This window comes from Neltuma alba, unplaced genomic scaffold (genome assembly GCF_004799145.2).
Source record: "Neltuma alba isolate B1F8T4 unplaced genomic scaffold, ASM479914v2 tig00012083_pilon, whole genome shotgun sequence".
In the NCBI taxonomy this organism is placed as follows: Eukaryota; Viridiplantae; Streptophyta; class Magnoliopsida; order Fabales; family Fabaceae; genus Neltuma; species Neltuma alba.
The window spans coordinates 269,610-287,577 of NW_021636642.1; the positions used below are offsets into that span (position 1 = coordinate 269,610).

General features: G+C 34.8%; 4 protein-coding genes across 5 annotated transcripts; 1 reads left to right on the forward strand and 3 right to left on the reverse strand.

Annotated features, from left to right (window-relative positions):
• The first annotated feature begins 723 nt into the window (after positions 1 to 723).
• On the forward strand, positions 724 to 1,173 carry LOC114722154 (S-protein homolog 5-like). The gene has a single exon (XM_028908110.1). The coding sequence runs from the start codon at positions 724 to 726 to the stop codon at positions 1,171 to 1,173; it is 450 nt and encodes a 149-aa protein (XP_028763943.1).
• A 1,558-nt stretch (positions 1,174 to 2,731) lies between these two features.
• On the reverse strand, positions 2,732 to 7,592 carry LOC114722129 (BUD13 homolog). Of its 2 annotated transcripts, none has more exons than XM_028908066.1 (10): positions 7,473 to 7,592; positions 6,738 to 6,960; positions 6,170 to 6,637; positions 5,552 to 5,912; positions 4,792 to 4,859; positions 4,631 to 4,692; positions 3,694 to 3,797; positions 3,334 to 3,406; positions 3,046 to 3,226; positions 2,732 to 2,926 (listed from the first exon to the last, which is right to left on the reverse strand). In XM_028908066.1, exons 2-10 carry the CDS (start codon positions 6,934 to 6,936, stop codon positions 2,841 to 2,843), a joined length of 1,602 nt encoding a protein of 533 aa, XP_028763899.1. In that variant the 5' UTR covers positions 6,937 to 6,960; positions 7,473 to 7,592; the 3' UTR covers positions 2,732 to 2,840. The 2 variants fall into 2 exon arrangements, with proteins under 2 accessions (XP_028763899.1, XP_028763898.1); XM_028908065.1 differs by having other exon boundaries at positions 5,552 to 5,915; positions 7,473 to 7,590.
• An 822-nt stretch (positions 7,593 to 8,414) lies between these two features.
• On the reverse strand, positions 8,415 to 11,755 carry LOC114722131 (probable arabinosyltransferase ARAD1). Its single transcript, XM_028908069.1, has 3 exons — positions 10,938 to 11,755; positions 9,478 to 9,731; positions 8,415 to 9,276 (listed from the first exon to the last, which is right to left on the reverse strand). The coding sequence occupies exons 1-3, from the start codon at positions 11,572 to 11,574 to the stop codon at positions 8,725 to 8,727; spliced, it is 1,443 nt and encodes a 480-aa protein (XP_028763902.1). The 5' UTR covers positions 11,575 to 11,755; the 3' UTR covers positions 8,415 to 8,724.
• A 1,488-nt stretch (positions 11,756 to 13,243) lies between these two features.
• Positions 13,244 to 16,203, reverse strand: LOC114722133 (uncharacterized). The gene is made up of 2 exons (XM_028908072.1): positions 16,019 to 16,203; positions 13,244 to 13,783 (listed from the first exon to the last, which is right to left on the reverse strand). Exon 2 carries the CDS (start codon positions 13,735 to 13,737, stop codon positions 13,420 to 13,422), a length of 318 nt encoding a protein of 105 aa, XP_028763905.1. The 5' UTR covers positions 13,738 to 13,783; positions 16,019 to 16,203; the 3' UTR covers positions 13,244 to 13,419.
• Positions 16,204 to 17,968: the final 1,765 nt, after the last annotated feature.

A 17,968-nucleotide genomic window follows, 5' to 3' on the forward strand; every position in this document is an offset into this window, starting at 1 on the left:
GTAAGAAAGAGAAGAAGAAAATTATTATAATAGAGAGAATTATGAAAGAAAGAGAATATGTGATGGAGAGAGATGATGATTTGAAAAATATGATAATAAATATATTGAGTATTATAATAAGTAATTAATGTGGGTAAAATAGGAAATTTGCTACAAAATTTAAGACAACTTGTAAATGTTGCTTATATTTAGAGACGGGATAACAATTGTTGTTTATAAAAAAGGACAGATAGAGTATATTTTTAGTTTTTTTAACTATAAAATCGTTAGATTGAAATGATTATTTTTAATAATCATGATTGTTTTGAAAATTAAACTTAACATATTAGTATTTGAGAATGTTTTATTTAAGACCTCAATGTTAACATTTTTTGTTGACAAATTTACAGTTCAATGACTAAAAACATACTTTATAAAATTAAAAAGTCAAACTTAGACTCTGTATAAAATTAAACGACTTTAGCAGCTTAAAATAAATGGTAGTACTTCAATACTATCTTCCTAGCAAGCATGAATGATACAGTTTTAAATGCTATTAATGCCCAGAATAAAAGGGATTCAAAATGAACCTTATCTTTATATTTAAGTCATTAATTACTTGTAGCTTTTAATATTTCCTCCTCTACCAAAAGTCAAAATCTCTCATTCCTTCCTCAATGGGATTGTTGAGAACAATCGTTATATCATCAACTCTAATTTTAGCATCTCCTTGAGGAGACAATAATGGCGAGGCAATATTCAGCAGCACTTTCTCTTTTGCTTCTCATGGCATCATCATCACTACTCTTTGTGGTGTCAAAAGGGGCACCAAGTTATTCTGAGAAGATTTCTTTAATTCCAAAGAGGCATGTGAGAATCACGAACGACCTGGGGGAGGGCCGCGTTTTGAACATACACTGCAAATCCAAAGACGATGATTTGGGAATACACAACCTGTCGTTTCACAGCACTTTTGAATGGGAGTTCAGAAGCAACGCGTTCGCAGCGATAACTTTGTTCTACTGCGACATGTGGTGGGGCAACCATGTGAAGGGAAGCTTCGATGTGTACAGAGCAACCAGAGACGATAACAAGTGCACAGACTGCAAATGGAGTATCAGAACTGATGGTTGGTACTGGTTTGATGCTGAGACTAACAAGTGGGATCTCATGTATCGCTGGCCTAAACCCTAGATTTTGTTTCCATGAGGAACCATAATATAATATAATATATTAACATTCTTAGCTTTACATCTTTCTCCATTTGTGTCAACCTCAAGGCTTTGAATTTTTTATGTTCTTGGTTTGGTTACTGAATGCTTCACGTTTTTGAAGTTATAATAACTCTAACTTCATGTTTGGATGGAAAGAAAACAAAGGAGGAAAAAGGAAAAAAATAAGTTTTTTCTGTTTCGATGAAAGGAAAAAATGAGAGGAAAGAAAAGTAGGAGAGAAAATAGGGTATAGGGTCCACCTTATTTTTGCCCACCTTATTTTCTCTCTATATATAAGGAGAAAATAAGAAGAAAGCTCACATTCCTCATATATTCTCTTTAAATATAGTCCAATAATATCATATTCCACCTTTAATGTAACTTTTTCTTTTTAATTTTACTTATAACTACTTCATAATTCAACAAAATTATCTCATTATACTGTGGCAAAAAACAAAAGCTACACATGAACTCCATTCTTTCACAGTTAATGAATGTAGGAAATTTGCACAAATTAATATGTATATAATTTCTTCATTTTCTTCATCTCTTTCAACTTTTACATTAAATTTTTACTATTTATTAATAATCTTAAATAATACGTAATTTATTTATTTCATTTTATAATGTTTGATTTAAAAAGGATTGCCCACTTTTTTATTTTTACCTTTAAAAATAATTTTTTTTACTAAATTATTTGGTTTTTAAAATATAATCACATGATAATAAATTTTTATCAAATAATTTGATTTTTAAATTATTTAATGATATTAACGTTAATATGATTTTTTTATTATGATATTTAATTTGATTTATAACATGATATATTTAAGAATAAAGGTATTTTAATCATTCATATATTTGCTAATTTTCTTTCTTTCATATTTTCTCTTCTCTATCCAAACAGCAAAAAAGATAATATTTTTTTATTAGTTTTCTCTTCTTTTCGTTTGTCTCTCTTTTCATTTTTTTTTCATTTTTTTTTCATCTGAACGGAGCATAAAGTTTCTGTAAGAAATTAATTCCCTTAATCCTTTTGAGACGTTTCTTATCAGTCATCGCTCAAAAAATGATGCCATAAAGTTCATCGTACTTGATTTCACTTTCAGAACTTTCCTATCGTTTGTGTTCGCACAGGCACGTTTATTTAACTTTCACATTTTCTTTTCTTTTACTTTTTTCAAACTTCAATTTTCATGTCTCCTTTTCATTGGAATTTTTTGATAACCTTCATAATTGTAAAGTTTCCCGCAATTAAAAAACAAAAGTATAGTTATGCAAATTTTCTTAATCTTTTTTCAAAACACTAAAATGAAAAAAATATCACATGAAGACTTTATCTTAAAAATTGAGCAAACTAAACAAATATCTTAATTGTTTTACTAAAATTATTACATGGATACTCCTCTCTGTCTTCAACAGATATTTACATATATTTTAAAACGTAAAAAAAATTACTATTTGAAAACAAATACGCAATTCTGTTTTTATCTAAAACGTTTGAGTTTAAAAAAATCGATAAAGGGTGTGAGATTCTGGAAAGAAAAAAAAATTCTGCAATTTACTCGATTTCATATGGGAGACAACTACATTTTTCCTTTTTAATCAAGACGAGTACAAAATTTTCTTGAATGCACAAGTTACATATCACATATCAGACACGGACCAGAGGTAAGCTTCTTTGTCCCTGGATCGCTTCTCATTCATTCTCTTGAACAGCTCCTTCTCAAATCCTACCACAACAATACAGCCACGTCAATCATTTTAAGATCAATACAACTAAAAGCATTCCAAATCATTTGTGAGAGAAAATAGAAGACGTCACTAGAATGAGACGAAATTGTAAACCTACCATTACTACGATCAACACCATCCCAGTGTCGTCCTGGCCTGATCCCATACCGATTAGGCGCAGCATCCAAACCTCTTTTCAACCAGCTGTGATCTGGAATGTCCTGAGGAACGATGAAACCTGAATCCCTCATTCTATCATTGTCCCCCAGGTCCGGAATAACAGGCGCCGGATATTTCTTCTGAGAAAAACAATTTCCACAAGAGAAACATGTCAACGTAAATACAAGATGTTAGAATGACATGAATTCCAACACCATATTGGTCAGCCTCAGATTTATTACATTACCTTCACCAAATGTGCCATAGGATCGCCCCATCTTACTCTGTCCTTCAGCACTGAGTCAAGCTCCGGATCATCTCTGGCAGAAAACACAGCTTTAAACTCTCATGGAGAAAAAGAGACAAGGGAATTTATTCTTTCAAATATATTATGCCAAAAACACAAATAAATTGAACACTCATTAATTGTTCATAAAGGGAGGGGCAATGAGGTGTCAATCATTTCATTTGGAAAAAAATGCTGGAAGATGAATAAGACCACCACTGAAGGATGATTATACGGAAAAATAAATAAGTAATAGGTTTCAGGTTCCAAAAAAAACACCTAATATGACAAACAATAGTCCTTAGATATTTATTACATTACCTTGTACGTGCAAATGGCCTGTCCTTCTCAAGTTCTAGTTCCTGAAGTCTAGCATCAGCTTCCCGTTTTTGAGCCAAACCCTTACCCCATTCTATTTCCATCTCCTAGAAGTCACAAGGCAGCTAAGAATTAAGCTACGCATTTTTTTTTCAAAGGAAAAAGATAAATAAGATCAATGATCCATTGAAGTAGAATTTCACCTTAGGCTATCGCATGAAACACATAAAATTACACAAACTGTTGTTAACACACTATTCTAAGGCATTGTATGTTCAGATGGGACAAATAACACGCTCGATTATGGGCCATCATGGGCGTAGAAGAGCATTTCTACCAATAGTAAATTAACCATTGATAATTTATGATGGCAGGAGTACTAATCAAATTACTCATTTTAGTAGTAAGTGTAGATGGCCTAGGAATAATCCAGAAATTGATGAAGTTGGATTGAGCAAACTGCTCAATTTACGCTTTATCTTGCTCCAAATAAGGATAGAACATAAATCGATACAAAGCTATCACCAAGGGGTTATTATTCTGTTCTAAGATTTCTGGACTTCTAATTATGACATGCCTGGGGAAAATGAAAATTCTGCATCAACTCATTCTGTTCATCTGGAACGGCACAAGTCTGCTCAGGTTCTCAATAAGCATAATCACCAGATTCAACTGAACTATCGACTTTCTGAGACTTGCGATCATTTGTTCTTACACTGGGTATACTAGGGCAATATGATTTGGAGCTGATCTTGCTATTTAGACTGATTGCATTCAGATAGAAATGGTTCTTTGAGCAGTTAGACATATGGTTTTCTAAATTGGAAACCAATTGGCAAGTGTTCCAAGACACAGTACCCAGTACACAGTGCATTTATAAAAAGGTTATAACCAGAAAAACACGATTATGTTGCAAGCGATTGTGGTGCACCAAAAATACCTTTGGCTTTTCTTTAATTTTTTGTTTTGACTTCATGTATTCCTCCTTTGAAATGCGTTCTCCTGCAGAGTTGAACATAATTTACATATAAGCATATTTAACACAAAGGCAAATTAGATAATTTCAACACAAAAAATCAGATGAAGATTGACTTTTCATACCTTTTATTTTATCACGATACACAGGTTCAGCACCACGCCCGCTGATGTTCGGATCCATCTGTTTAAATCTGTAGCAAGAATTTGTTATCAGTTTCTCGGGTAATACAAGATATTCTTGTTGAAATGATTACCAAGTGGAATGGGTGAACGGTAAATTCAACTTCTCATAAACTCTGATATATTAAATTCTTAATAATCATTAAACAGGGCCACAGGGTAGAGACACTGACAATTCTTAAACAACATAGATCAGTAATTCAAGCATGGATGTACGGCATATAAGTACAGGTATACCAGATGATGCAGAGAACTAAGTTCAAAGCAGCCAAAAAGCTAAGGAAACAGAAGCAACAAGTTATTTTGTTTTTGGCAGGTTACTTCATGACAACAGTATATATCCACAAATTTAGAATCATAATCCAATAAAATAATTTCAAAGTAACCACACGCTGAAACGGAATGAAAACATGCCTGTTCTAAAAGCAATATCGAACAAGTTATCACATGCACTAAACACAGCATAAAAGAACCCTGAATAACTAACGTTCTTTGTTGCTGAAGCTGCCACGCTTCTTATGTCAAAATCTAAAAGAAATTTTGCACCATCCGTACTGCCATAACCAAATTAAAAAGCTTCATTGTATCAAATTATAGGCCCTAGTTTTAACCCAAGAGGTATGGACAACGCACCATATTTCATATTAATTCATAGGATATATATAATAAAGAATGGACAGAAAAATTAGCCAATAACAATTACCTCAGCCAATCATCTTTCTTCTTTTTGTCAATTTCTTCCCTAACATCTCGACCAGAAATTAAGCCTGTTTTCTGATTCTTCATAGAAGATGGAAAATCTACTTCTTTTTGCTTTTTTCTTGGTGGAGAAAGATCAGGAGACAAAGATGGATGTGAAATGACTCTCGCAGGAGGACTACGAGGATGACTGGGAGAGCGATCAGATAAACCCCGTCCTCCAATATTCCTTCTTTTCCTTGGAGGTGAAAGGTCCAACTCCAATGATTTATGTGAACTGACTTGATAGAGAGAATCATGATGACCTCGTCGAGGTGGAGATATGTCATGCAATTCAGCAGTCTCCAGGCCTCTTTTCCCATAATCTTCTGACGTTTGACAATGAGGACATCAATAAAGGAAAATGTCAGCATTCAAATGAGAGCATCGTCAAGATAATATTTGTGGGAAATCAGACTTTATTGCATTTGTTAGGGAATATTTACATTTATTGTAAGCATTTATTGAAATTTTTGCTGGATAAACTCCCATACTAAGCACATATGAGATTAGAGAAATGAGAAATACATTTTTTGTCCCAAAATTCCACAACATTAGGTTCAAGGGACGGCATACAGTTTACCTTTGCGCCGTTGCCGAGGAGGTGATAAATCAGCATCTTCAATTGTAGCATCTGATGGCCTAAACTTACGAGCTGGGGAAAGTGTAACACTGTGAGCCCTCTGTTTACGAGGGGGAGATAAATCAGAATCCTTGGCCTGGTTATGTGCAAGTTGTGAGGCGTGTTCAGGTGACGGAGTGTCATAGCGTCTTGAATGTTGACGAGGAGGGGATAAATCAGTATCTTCTACATTAGAAGTCAATAGATTCAATTCAGGTTCTGGTGAAGGAGTGCCATTCCGAATCTTCCCTTTATGGGGTGGAGACATGTCATTGTTGATGTTATTAGAATTGGCATACTTAGGAGAAAGTGAAACCCAACCACTTCCATCCTCAGATATAGCATGATAATGACGCCTGGCTCTCAGCTGTTCAAGCCTCCTCATACGTTTAACTTCAATGTCTTCATCTACTACTGGCTTCTCCTCATCTAGGCAAACCAACAGAATAGAGTAACTTTTTTTTTAAAAAAATTAATAAAACCATTATAAATTGTCTTACATGAATACATATCAACATTTGTCATTTACCTGATGAATTGTCACTATTTTCTTCTCCAAGATCTACTGGTTTCTGCCATACGGGATCTTCATCCACCACAACTAATCCAGTTGCTTGTGTTTGAGGTTTCTTCTTCTTTTGCTTCTTTTTCTTCTTTGCGTTTGTTGTTCCTTCTTCTGGGTTACTTTCATACCTTTTCAGATATTCTTTCAAGGAATTGGACCCCATTGTCAAGGTAGCCTATCGTATGGCCTTTAAATGTAAATCCATGTTGTTAAGTTCTGTTAGACATTCCATGCTAAAAAAGGAAATATTCTCAATAGCATGCAAATATCATAAATCTAGACAAAATTAAAGGCCACTAAAAATTATTGTTGAGCCTACAAAAGCAGATTGTAAATCTGATAAAGATCACAAAGTTCAAATTTAGCCAAGAGCTTCCAACAACATATGACCCTTAATACTTCGAAGTTCAATCTTCAAATCAACATGAACACTATGTAAGTCCAAACCAACAATGATACTGAATAGAAAGCTTCCGAGCCCTGATATGCGTCCCATTAATTCTCCAGTAACAACAAGGGCTCAGTAGGATGGGCTTATGAAGAAAGAACCCGTTAATGGAGAATTTATGTCTAGTAGAAGCATCTTTATCTTTTGGATAAAATACTTAAAAATTCGAGGACTAATTTTTTTGTTAGGTTTTTGAATGCAAAAGGATATATGAAATCTGAAAACACAGAACAGAAGGAAAACGGCTAAACCTGAAGGGATTGGTGTGTTGTAAGACGACGACAGCGAGAACTAGGAGGACAGCGACGGCGGCGACGAGCTCTGTCGGCGAACCTGGCGGCTATGGGGAGAGGATCTCCAGCGAAGGCGCGCAAGAGGTTACAGCAGCAGTTAAGAGAAGAATTTTCCGGGAAAATTATGAACAGTCCCACATAAGAAACTTATTTACGAGTAAGCTCCAAAACTTTGATAATTTTGATAATATCCTTACAACTTGGTTGTAATGCGGGCATATTAACAATCTTGACGGTAGGTTTTTAAATTCACAGGTTTACTTACAATTTCTACGGAGACTTGTATAAAATATATAAAATATTTTATATAAAATATTCTCAAACAAACATTAAATTTAATTTTCACAACAATTATAATTATTATAAAAATTATCATTTAAGATTAACAATTTTAATATTAAATAATTTAAAATATATTTTTTTAAGTTAAAAGACCAAATTAATACCTTATACAAAGTTAAAAGATTAAAAATACACTTTAACTAATTTTAATGTTTTAAATTCAAATATTGAAATGTTAATTAATAAAAATAAAAACCTTCAAATCTATTGTCTTTTTTTCTTATCTTGAGAATATACTTTTTTTCTAAAGAAAAAAACTTGTATGCTATTCATTCTATTCAGAATAAATCTTTTTAATACTATTTTGGCAACAAGTTATTATTAAAATTTAAAATCTCAATAGAAATCTATCAAACTATTACACTTATTCATTTAAAAAGTTCACCTGTATTGCACAAAAACACAGCTTCAAATTATGTTGTCCAAATGAGGACTTCACTAATAGTCATAGATAATTTGTAAGTGCAACTTGAGCGGTGAGACATGCTCTGCCTCCAGCGTCCTCTAGCGAGCTCACATGATCTAAATGTTCTAAAAAAATAAAAATAAAAATAAAAATTTAAAAATTCTCTGAAATATTAGCATAATTTGGCTAAGAAGTCTCTGCTATACCATTCATACAAGCGTCTCATGATCTTCCCAACAACTCTGCAGGACCAGAAACCGGTCAAAGTAGAGAGACATAATCAAATCTGATCATCAGCGTTCATATGTTCATATGTTGGGAGACTATATAACAAAAAATGCAACTAAGGTAAGATCCAAGTCTTATCTCCACATCCGTAATTTTTTCTCTATTTTTCTCTTGATGCACTATATGCATTCACTTTTTAAAATGTTGAGGATTTGGATAGACGACCAACTGAATTCAACTACAATGGCAACGGCGGAGAACTGAAACATCAGGTGGTTTTCTTCTCTCACGAACAATGGCTTCTCGAATCATGGGTAACTTTTGGTGAACTTTCCTCCATATGTGGTTCACAGCACCATCCAGGGGCACTGGTCCAATACCATCTGGATGACCATTATCATAGTCAAAGATGGGTTGTACTCGAGCCATATTTCGACGGAAACTTTCTTTCTGCTCTCGAGAAAAAATTTTTAGATGATCTACAAGCCAGCTTGGTCTCAGTGCATCATTGACTGCTACAAAAACAGAGAATTCTGAATAATTCACCATCCCTTCAAATGGGAGCTCAATATTATCACTGACAATAACAGGTATACAAAGACTTTGTATGGCGTCAAATAGCCGGCATGATGTAGGTGTGTCTCCAGCAGGGTGTAGGCAAAACTCCGATGTCCTCATCCCTCTTATTGACTGCTCTTTCCCAGTGGCATTAGGAAATCCTTCCTCCATTATAACACCTGGCTCACTAACCAAGAGATCCCATAGCTTCTCTCTAACTAGGCCTCCCTGCAAGTAGAATAATTGGTCAAGGACTAGGCATGGAACACGAATGGCATTGAAATTCCAAAATCAGAAAACTACCTAATCCCTTAAAAAGGAAGAGGCAACAGTGACAGAATTCAGCTGTATATCTTGGAAGATGCTTAACTGAAAGTTGAAAAATGTGATCCACAAAAGCTTAAGAGTGACTAGAAATGCAACACCTACCCGGTGCCTATGTTTAGCCCCTTTGAAATACAGAAGATTGTGGCGCTCCTGGTTTTCAGACAAATGCAACCTGGGAAGGAGATGGGTGTATGGAACAATCACGTCTTTAATTAATGAAACTTGGGTGTGTGGAACAGCATCTGGTAAGCTACAGTTTGATGATTTGGAGTCAAGCCTGTACCAACCACCAAAATCTACCACAAGAAGAACAGCCGGGGCAATCTCATCTTTGACATGCCACATAGCAACTGGGTCTGCCAAAGAATGCTTCAGTTTTAAACAAAACCTGACAATTCAAAGACTAAATTATAAGATGGCAACAGCATGCAGTGAAATTTGCTTCTCTTATTTTTCGTCTTTCTATATCTCTGACTGCCTGATTGTTCCCAATCATGGCCATCTATGCAAATCTGAACAACTGGGAGGTAAAGTGTCAACGCATCCAATTTTTATAACATGCATACATTCACGAAAAAGATGAGATTGGGATAATTTAGGCCTTGCAAACAAGAATAACTATGGATGCATACAAAATCTCTTAGGTATAAGAGGTTGAGAAAAAATTCTTAAAAGTTTAACATAAGCACAATAATCACACTGACAGTACATAATATGATGGTGACCAACATATAAACTTATAGCATCTCAAAACAAAAACAAGAGTAAAAAAACCAAGTCCCACATCCCCCCCCCCCTGTGTGTGTGTGATCAATAGGAAACGACACTATTGTAAACCAAGAACAGAGCACGTTAGACATGAGCCCACAATCGAGCGTTTAAGAACTCAGTGGGTCAAGAAAATGTTTAATTAGAACCCGTGTAATCTAATTAGCCATTCCTATTTCATCGGAAGTTTCATGCACAAAAGGAAGCAGAACAAGGATAAGACAGTGAGAGATCCCTAAGCATTTTCGGATCTCACAAGCCCTTTTATGTGGGAGATCTTTGAAGTTTTATACATGCCTAACAGCTCATCATGATATTCTTAGCAATTAAAGTATGCCTGCCAAGTGCGCAGTGCCAGAGGCAAAACGTCTAGCTACTGTTGATTCGATTATCCAAATATTTTCATAGGGCATCCAAATAAAATTTGAGGGTAACCAAAAAAAAAAAAAACTTTATAAATTCCCAAGCCAAGTGAGAGTCAGAATTCCAGCACCGATCAGCGATGAGCATTTATTAGCAAAGTGTGGTACCGCAAAATTTAAGCGATCCAACATTATCTCAAATTGCTCCTCTATTGATCATAAGCAAAAGATTGTAGATGGTAAAGGAAAATTATTTGGTGATGAGATTATTAGAGAGATAATATTCAACGATAAGAAAGTAATTAGGTCTACTTATATGCGTAAAATTACAGAATTGTTCCCATTACCATCATTATTATGGAAACAAGTAGCCAAAATATAAGCACTGCATCTATGGAAACTAAGCTAAAAGAAATGTAAAGTGGAGCACACCAGTGAGAACAAAGACGTGATCTCGCCCACCAGACCGGTTCCAAGCTTCTGTATTCTTAAGAAACTCAATCACCTCCTTCTGCCTCTGGTAATCCTCATTTTCAACTTTCTTCCTGAACTGCCCTTTCGCCATACCCAGTTGCATTTCTGCACTCAGCGTCGCGAAGAACGGCACAAAAATCACATCAGCCTCTTTGACATCAAAGACCCGTCTTGCAAACGACCGAGTTCGTTGTTCTTGGGGAGTCATCAAATCCCCTGTGATCCAGTACTCCGCACTGTACTGCTTTATCAATGGATTCTCTGGATATGGTGGAAATTTTTGGCCTTGTGCCAAATTGTTTGACCGAATCTCACGGTCTGCGTCGCTGCCGAGCCTAGAATCTGCATCGAAGACCCAATATTTGTCAAGAAGGCCATAATTCAGGGATCTGGGAAGGTCTGCAACATAGACGTTGATGAAACCAGCTGTAGATTGAAGCGCGTTCATGCAAGAAAGTGAAGAAACAGAGGAATCGGAATGGTTTGATGTGCTGAAGATGAAGAGGGTCAGTGAAAGAATGCAAAGGACGACGAATACTAGGAAGAGCGTAGAAATAGAGGAGGAGGAGGTGGTGGCGCTGTTCTTTGGAGGCATCGCTTTTTCCTTCCCCAATCCTACCTCTAACAGTAGTTTCAAAGTTCAAATCAAGAAACTGCAGTTTCCGAAATTTAATCTACAGGCAAGTTTACTTGGGCGCTCAGCTCTCGGAACACGATAACACTGGCAGCGTGAACCCGATACGGCCTTCCGTGCCTTTGGCCACTTTTCCCTTCACGACAAACGCTTAGGATCTGTTTGGATGGGTTATTTTCTTTTTATTATATTTTCTTATTGACAGAAGAGTTCACTTCATATTAATTCGAGTAAAGGCCAAAAACTGTAGTACGAGGAAAAAAAATTTACTTTAGGAAATATAAAATTTAGTAATTATAACTCCAAAAATGCTCGTCACTTGAACATTGGTTTATAACTTTCTAATATTTGAACTTTTGAAGATTATAAAAATACTTGAAATCTTACGGTAGAACTAAAAAGTTCTTTGCAATTTAAGGAAGATAAATGATACTTCTTCTTTACTTAATATTACCTCCGTCCTAATTATAAAAGCTAGTTGACTAATTTGAGGAGATTAAAGAAAGAAGTTAATTTAGTTATTTGTAATAAATAGGTGTTGTCTTTCCTAAAATATCCTTACTAATCAAGTATATTGGCTAGAATTACCATTATTAGAAGGACTACATTAGGAAAAAATATATAAATATGAGAGACAAAGTGGATTAGGTTTATATTTAGGACTAAAATAAGATCTTATATTAAAAACCGAAGGTAGTATAAGAACTAATTAACTAATTTGAGTAATTTAAAAAATTAGTTAAGTTAGTTATTTATATAAATATTGTCTTTTTTAAAATATCCTTATTAATAATGTGTATTAGTTAGAAATTTTATGTGATGAAATATTTAACATGTACAACTATTACAAAAAATACATTAAAAAATAGATAAATATAAAAAACAAAGTGAAGTTAGGTTGTTATATTTAAGATAACCATCAAATTTCTTCATAATTGGTTTAGGGAAAATGGGTTTTTTTTTGTGTTTAGTCTCTTTTTAGTTTTTTCCTCCTGGAATCTCATTGATTCTTAATTAATAATAATGTACAAGTATCAAAAAACTGTTGATTAGGATGATAAGTAATCTCACCTTGTAAAAAGGAAATACAAGTTCAAATTTTGAGAAACATGCTTATTGAGACAGTTTTAACCTTAACACTCTCGGTCAGATAAAAATTATCTCATATCCAAAATGACTTAATAATACTCTGAATTATAACAAAAATATAATAATGTATAACTTCAGTTGTCATTAAAAAAATCTAATAATTTAAAGAAGTTTGAATTGCAAACTTTTGTGGTCATTGGCCAACGAGTCGACTTTCTATTGGTAAATTGTTGTAGGCAGAAAAGTCTTTGATTCAGCTCAAACAGAAAAAGCATAAAAGTCTAAAATCCCCCATATTTCTTATTAATTCTATTGAAGAAAATAATTGAGGAGAGTTTTTATTCATTGAACACAGAGTTAAGGTTATTTAATCCTTGAAATCGAATTATCCTCGTTTAATATATTTCTTTAAAAAAGAATAACATATCAAACATGCTTTACAAAAAGGGAAGAAAATAAAATGAAGTAATATAACTTATTAACTTTGCAGAAAAGAAATTTAAACCTCGAAATAAAATTGTGAACTACAAAAAGTGCCAGATGAACAAACAGGAACAAAATGTTGCATTAATTTCTTGAAAGTTACAAGTGCAGGAAATCCAAGAGAGTTCAACTGCAACATAACATAATCAGAGGCAAGGTAGCAAATATCATGCTCTACTTACTCTATCCCACAAGAAGAGTCCTTTAAGGTTTCTTCTATCCAATATTAACAGTCTAGCCTTCTAATAAAACTTGATCGAAATTCCAGTCCCTGACAAGGTCCCTCCTCACTGCACGACTTCGTACAAGCCGGGGAGTGCCCGGCATCTCTTCATTACTTAAAACACCAGGATGCGGGGCAACTTTAGATGATGATGATGATGCAATAAATGTGTTCATTGTATGAGATGGAAAAGATGATTTCCTGGTTAAGCAGTTGGAAATAGCATAACATCTTCCTTCATTTTCTGCACTTGAGACGGAGTAACTCCTGAAAGAGTGTGATGGTGATGGACTTTCCACACTCTGGCACACAAGGCATGCCAGACTCATCTTCGGCTCTCACACTCTCCGGCTGCAATTCGTGTTAAATATATTACTGCATGTTCATAGAAGAACAATGAAATCAAAATAGTAATCCCAGTCCTCAACATTGATAAAAATGAATGCTTATAGTGCATTTGGTAAAGCATAGAGAAAAAGTATATGAATGCAAAAATCAATTATAGATCCCTCACACAATCAATTATAAGATCAATTATGAATTTAAGCGATTCAATTGGTCGAAATAAATATCAGAAATTTAAAGCAGTGAAATTTCTGAACTATAAATATCAGAAATCAAAGGAGAATAATAAATATCAACATATGTAAAATCCATAGGAAGCCATATCATTCTATGAATAATGTGACTCACTTTAAACTCAATATAAAACATGGACACAACATCTAGCTGTATATATAAGGCATACTTCTATACCAAAATCCAACACTATTCTCATAGCTTCAGCTGATTGTCTAGGGTTTATTATCAGATAAATAAGTATGAAGAATAACTGAAGCAGCCAACCCTGAGCAATATGTAACTCAACGCTCATAGCAGTGAATACCCAAAACTCCTTTCATGTGCATTGAGTATTGGCATCCTTAGTTATATACCCTTCATTACAAGAAACCATAATAATCAAACCCTGACAAATCATGTTATGCACTTTGTCCTTCATTGGCATCATATAATGTAATATCCTCCATTCTCATTGGCATCATATAATGTAATATCCTCCACTCTTTTATCATCTCTTCTTTTATGGGGAAAAAGGTACACAAGGACAATGCAAATAAGCTGATCCATGTCTCATTTGGGATCCCTCTTGAAAAGCAATTTATAATTCTGCAAATACGCAATCTATAATACTTTTGTAATCATTATTCATCTTTATTATTACTTTTTCATCCAGGGGTACGAATGTCATTTTAAATTCCACTTTTTTATTAATCTCATTCCATTCTTCGTACCCACAGCAACACAGCCGTGCATGAAATACTGGAAGGAGAGGATCTCAACCTTACCAGGTTTTTTTATTAGCATCACATCAAAACCACACGCTTCTAGTTTCTAAAAAGACATTTTGTAACTTGCAACAATAAAAAACAATGCAACTTCTGAGCTTATTTTGAAGTGAAAAAAGTCCTCCCCGTATGTTTCCCCCTGTTCTTTTTCAGTAGATCAGTAATGAGACCCTATTTGTTTCAGGCCTGATGAGCAAGATAAGCGATTCCCTTGCCCTAGACAAAAGCACAGATCATAACAACTTGCTACTGAAAAAGGAAGCACTGAATAAAATGCCTAATATTATCATCAATATTTGCCCTCATATAATGGCGTATTTGATTATGTTAAGTCAAAAAGCGTAACAAAGTTGGGCCCTCGGGCTTGGTCTTCCTAGAAGAATATTTAGAGACAGTGAAACAACGAAAGGCAGACTTGTCAAACTAAAACATAAGTCGTTAATCTGCCCTATCAATTTCTCCCAACCAGAGAAGTTTAAGGGCGTGCACAGGTCAGTTCAGTTTTGAACCCAATCTGCACAACAGTTTGCAGACTGGTTTATATGGGTTTGGACCATGGCAAGTGGATAGCTAACAGAGGATCATCTAATCTGGATAAGAGGACGATCTTTATTGACATCATATAACATAACTGTTGTTTTGTCTTGAAGATATCAGGTTGACATTGTATTCAAAACATAGGACCTTCTAACAGAGAAAGAATGAGGAATATGGATGAAAATTAACGGAAGAATAACAAAATCTAAAAGTTTCCAACCAGGTTCAGTAGCAAGCAAATGGTCAATTTAAAGCCATATCAAATTAAACTCCAGCGGTTTGGAATCCATCCAAAACAAAACGCTGACAACTGCCTTTCGCTTCTCAAACAAAATGGAAAATACGCAAAACTACATCAGCTCTTAAGTCTACATTAGCATCACATTTGCTTCCATCTTAATACCTAAACTAAAAACTGGGGGACAGTTCAATTCGAATCCCCGGGAACTGAATTCCCAAAGGAAAAAAAAAAGTTCTAACAAAATTCAGGTCTCAAAATCCAAATACTTCGGAAAGAAACACAAAATCGACAAACCCAGGATTATAGAATCGTCATTCATTACGGATCTAAGCTAAATTCGTTCGATTAAAAAGAAATTTGCAGATGGGTTTCCATTGACTCAGGCATATTTCTACATGCACGGACGAAAAAGAATTAAACAGAAAAATCGAAAAGAGTAAAATTCCAAAAAAACAAAGCATAGCAAAGAAAGAAAGATATACAAACCGGGATACTCTATTTAGCTTGTGAGCGGCGCACTGAGCCCGAAGAAGAATCTCAGACTCAGAGCAAAAAGAGAAGGTCAAGTCACGCTGCGCGATTTGATGAGCTCGGAAGGGGAAGAGAAACGAGGAACCGAAGTGGGAATTTGCGTGGACCTTGCGTTCTCCAATAATGAATATCCGGATTCGTGTTTACCAAAAAAATGGAAGTGATAATATGATATTGATTATGATTGAAGTGGAAAAATACTGCCGATAAAAGGTCAAATACACGGAGAATGTTAATTAGGGAGTGTTAAACAGTGACATGAAAGAGAAGTCCATACCTTTTTTGTCCCCTTGAAAAAGAGAACTCAATGATAAAAAACAAATATTTTTTAGGATCCCGTGTTACAAAAATTATTTTTCCTTTTGTTTTTGGCTATCTCAAATTCAAAATCTGTTTTAATCTTTACTTTGAAAAAATAAACAATTACTATTAAAAGGTAAATTTTGAAGATGTCGAGCGGTCAAGGTTGAAGTTTGGAAGTATAAATTTGATTCACATCACATTAAACACTCAATAATCTTCTGGTAAAAAAAAAAAAAAGGTTATGGGAGCATCCACGTTGATTTAACTGTCCAATATCTCTTTTACGGTTGTTCAAAAACTGCATATTTACTCTCTTTTTTTTTTGTGCAAATTAATAATTTGGGCCGCTTGATTCGAGTCCCATTTATATTATTTTTCATATGACATATCCGTTCTCTCCAGGGAGCTGACATTGCTTGAACAAGCAGAAGTGCAGAGCTACTGGTTTCTTTCTCTGCCGAGAAGTGGAACGTCTTGCAGATTGAATAAACTGAAAGAAGATGAGGAAACGAAGAAACGCAGAGCAAAATAACAAAGATGAAGTGGAGGTTTTCCTTCGAAATTTTGAGCCAAGCAACCCGGCCTGGCAACACAGTGCTTCACCAGGCAGCAGACAAAGAGGCTGCGCATAAACGTAACGGGTGGTCTTCAGTTTCTTCAAGCCAATTAAATTTATGATCAATTTTTTACACACAGCTTAAGAAATATATTTGCCCTGAAAAACAACAGCTCAAGATAATGTTTCTTCCGGCGTCTTGATTCTTTTCTACCATCATTTATCATGTTTTTCATATCTTTGTGCGTGTGAGAGAGAAAGAGAAGAGTTTGTGAATGAGAAGAATCCGCACATCTGTGAGCTATTAAACACCTCAAATGTCTAAAAAGAGTCATCAGACTTTCAACTCCGCACCAAGAGCAGAACTTTTGTGGCAGGTTACTAATGAACTGCCACGGAAGTTTGTGTTCTGATCTCACAAACAGATGGACAGTAAACACAGACAATGCTAAAACATAGTCTGAATATAATACTCTGCATAGATAGATTTAGAAATATAGAATGTTCCGAGGTCGCACTGCCAAAATATCCCAATAAACACAGTCTCAAACAACGCAAGCAGTACTGGAAATCACAGGAAAAAGGTCAGAAGAAAACCACGAGGTCCCAAAAATTGTCCAATTATAAGCTAAGCACCTTTTAATGGAACCAAAAATTGCCACACACAGTTCTATATGTACTTTGCTCTCTGCATTTTTTGTAAAATCCATAGCAGTGCATGCTTTCAAGTTTTATATACATAAATGGGTGAGATTTACCCAATTAACTCTTATTACATGACACGTGAAAAGGAAGTAAAAATAACGTTTTATTCTGATATTTTCCGGAGTGAAAAGAATACAAGAATACGAAAGGAAATATAACAACCTGTGCCCCAAAAACTTATACTAATTGTTATTCCATAACAAGAAATAATATGGAAGAATAACTTAAAGCTGCAGTTGCCGGCTTTCACGCATGTCTCCACCAGAGGTGCGTTGTCGTAATATTCTCATTTCATGTGTTACGGTAAATATTTGTAAATTAACATTATATGCGTGTGGGAG

Coding starts and splice junctions, on each gene's coding strand:
- LOC114722131 (XM_028908069.1), bottom strand. CDS start 11,574: ATGCCTCCAAAGAACAGCGCCACCACCTCCTCCTCCTCTATTTCTACG. Junction 9,732..10,937: donor TCACGTCTTTGTTCTCACTG/GTGTGCTCCACT, acceptor ATTCTTTGGCAG/ACCCAGTTGCTATGTGGCAT. Junction 9,277..9,477: donor GGGCTAAACATAGGCACCGG/GTAGGTGTTGCA, acceptor TTCTACTTGCAG/GGAGGCCTAGTTAGAGAGAA.
- LOC114722154 (XM_028908110.1), top strand. CDS start 724: ATGGCGAGGCAATATTCAGCAGCACTTTCTCTTTTGCTTCTCATGGCA.
- LOC114722133 (XM_028908072.1), bottom strand. CDS start 13,737: ATGAGTCTGGCATGCCTTGTGTGCCAGAGTGTGGAAAGTCCATCACCA.
- LOC114722129 (XM_028908065.1), bottom strand. CDS start 6,936: ATGGGGTCCAATTCCTTGAAAGAATATCTGAAAAGGTATGAAAGTAAC. Junction 3,798..4,630: donor AAATTAAAGAAAAGCCAAAG/GTATTTTTGGTG, acceptor TGTGACTTCTAG/GAGATGGAAATAGAATGGGG. Junction 2,927..3,045: donor TGGTGTTGATCGTAGTAATG/GTAGGTTTACAA, acceptor TTGTTGTGGTAG/GATTTGAGAAGGAGCTGTTC.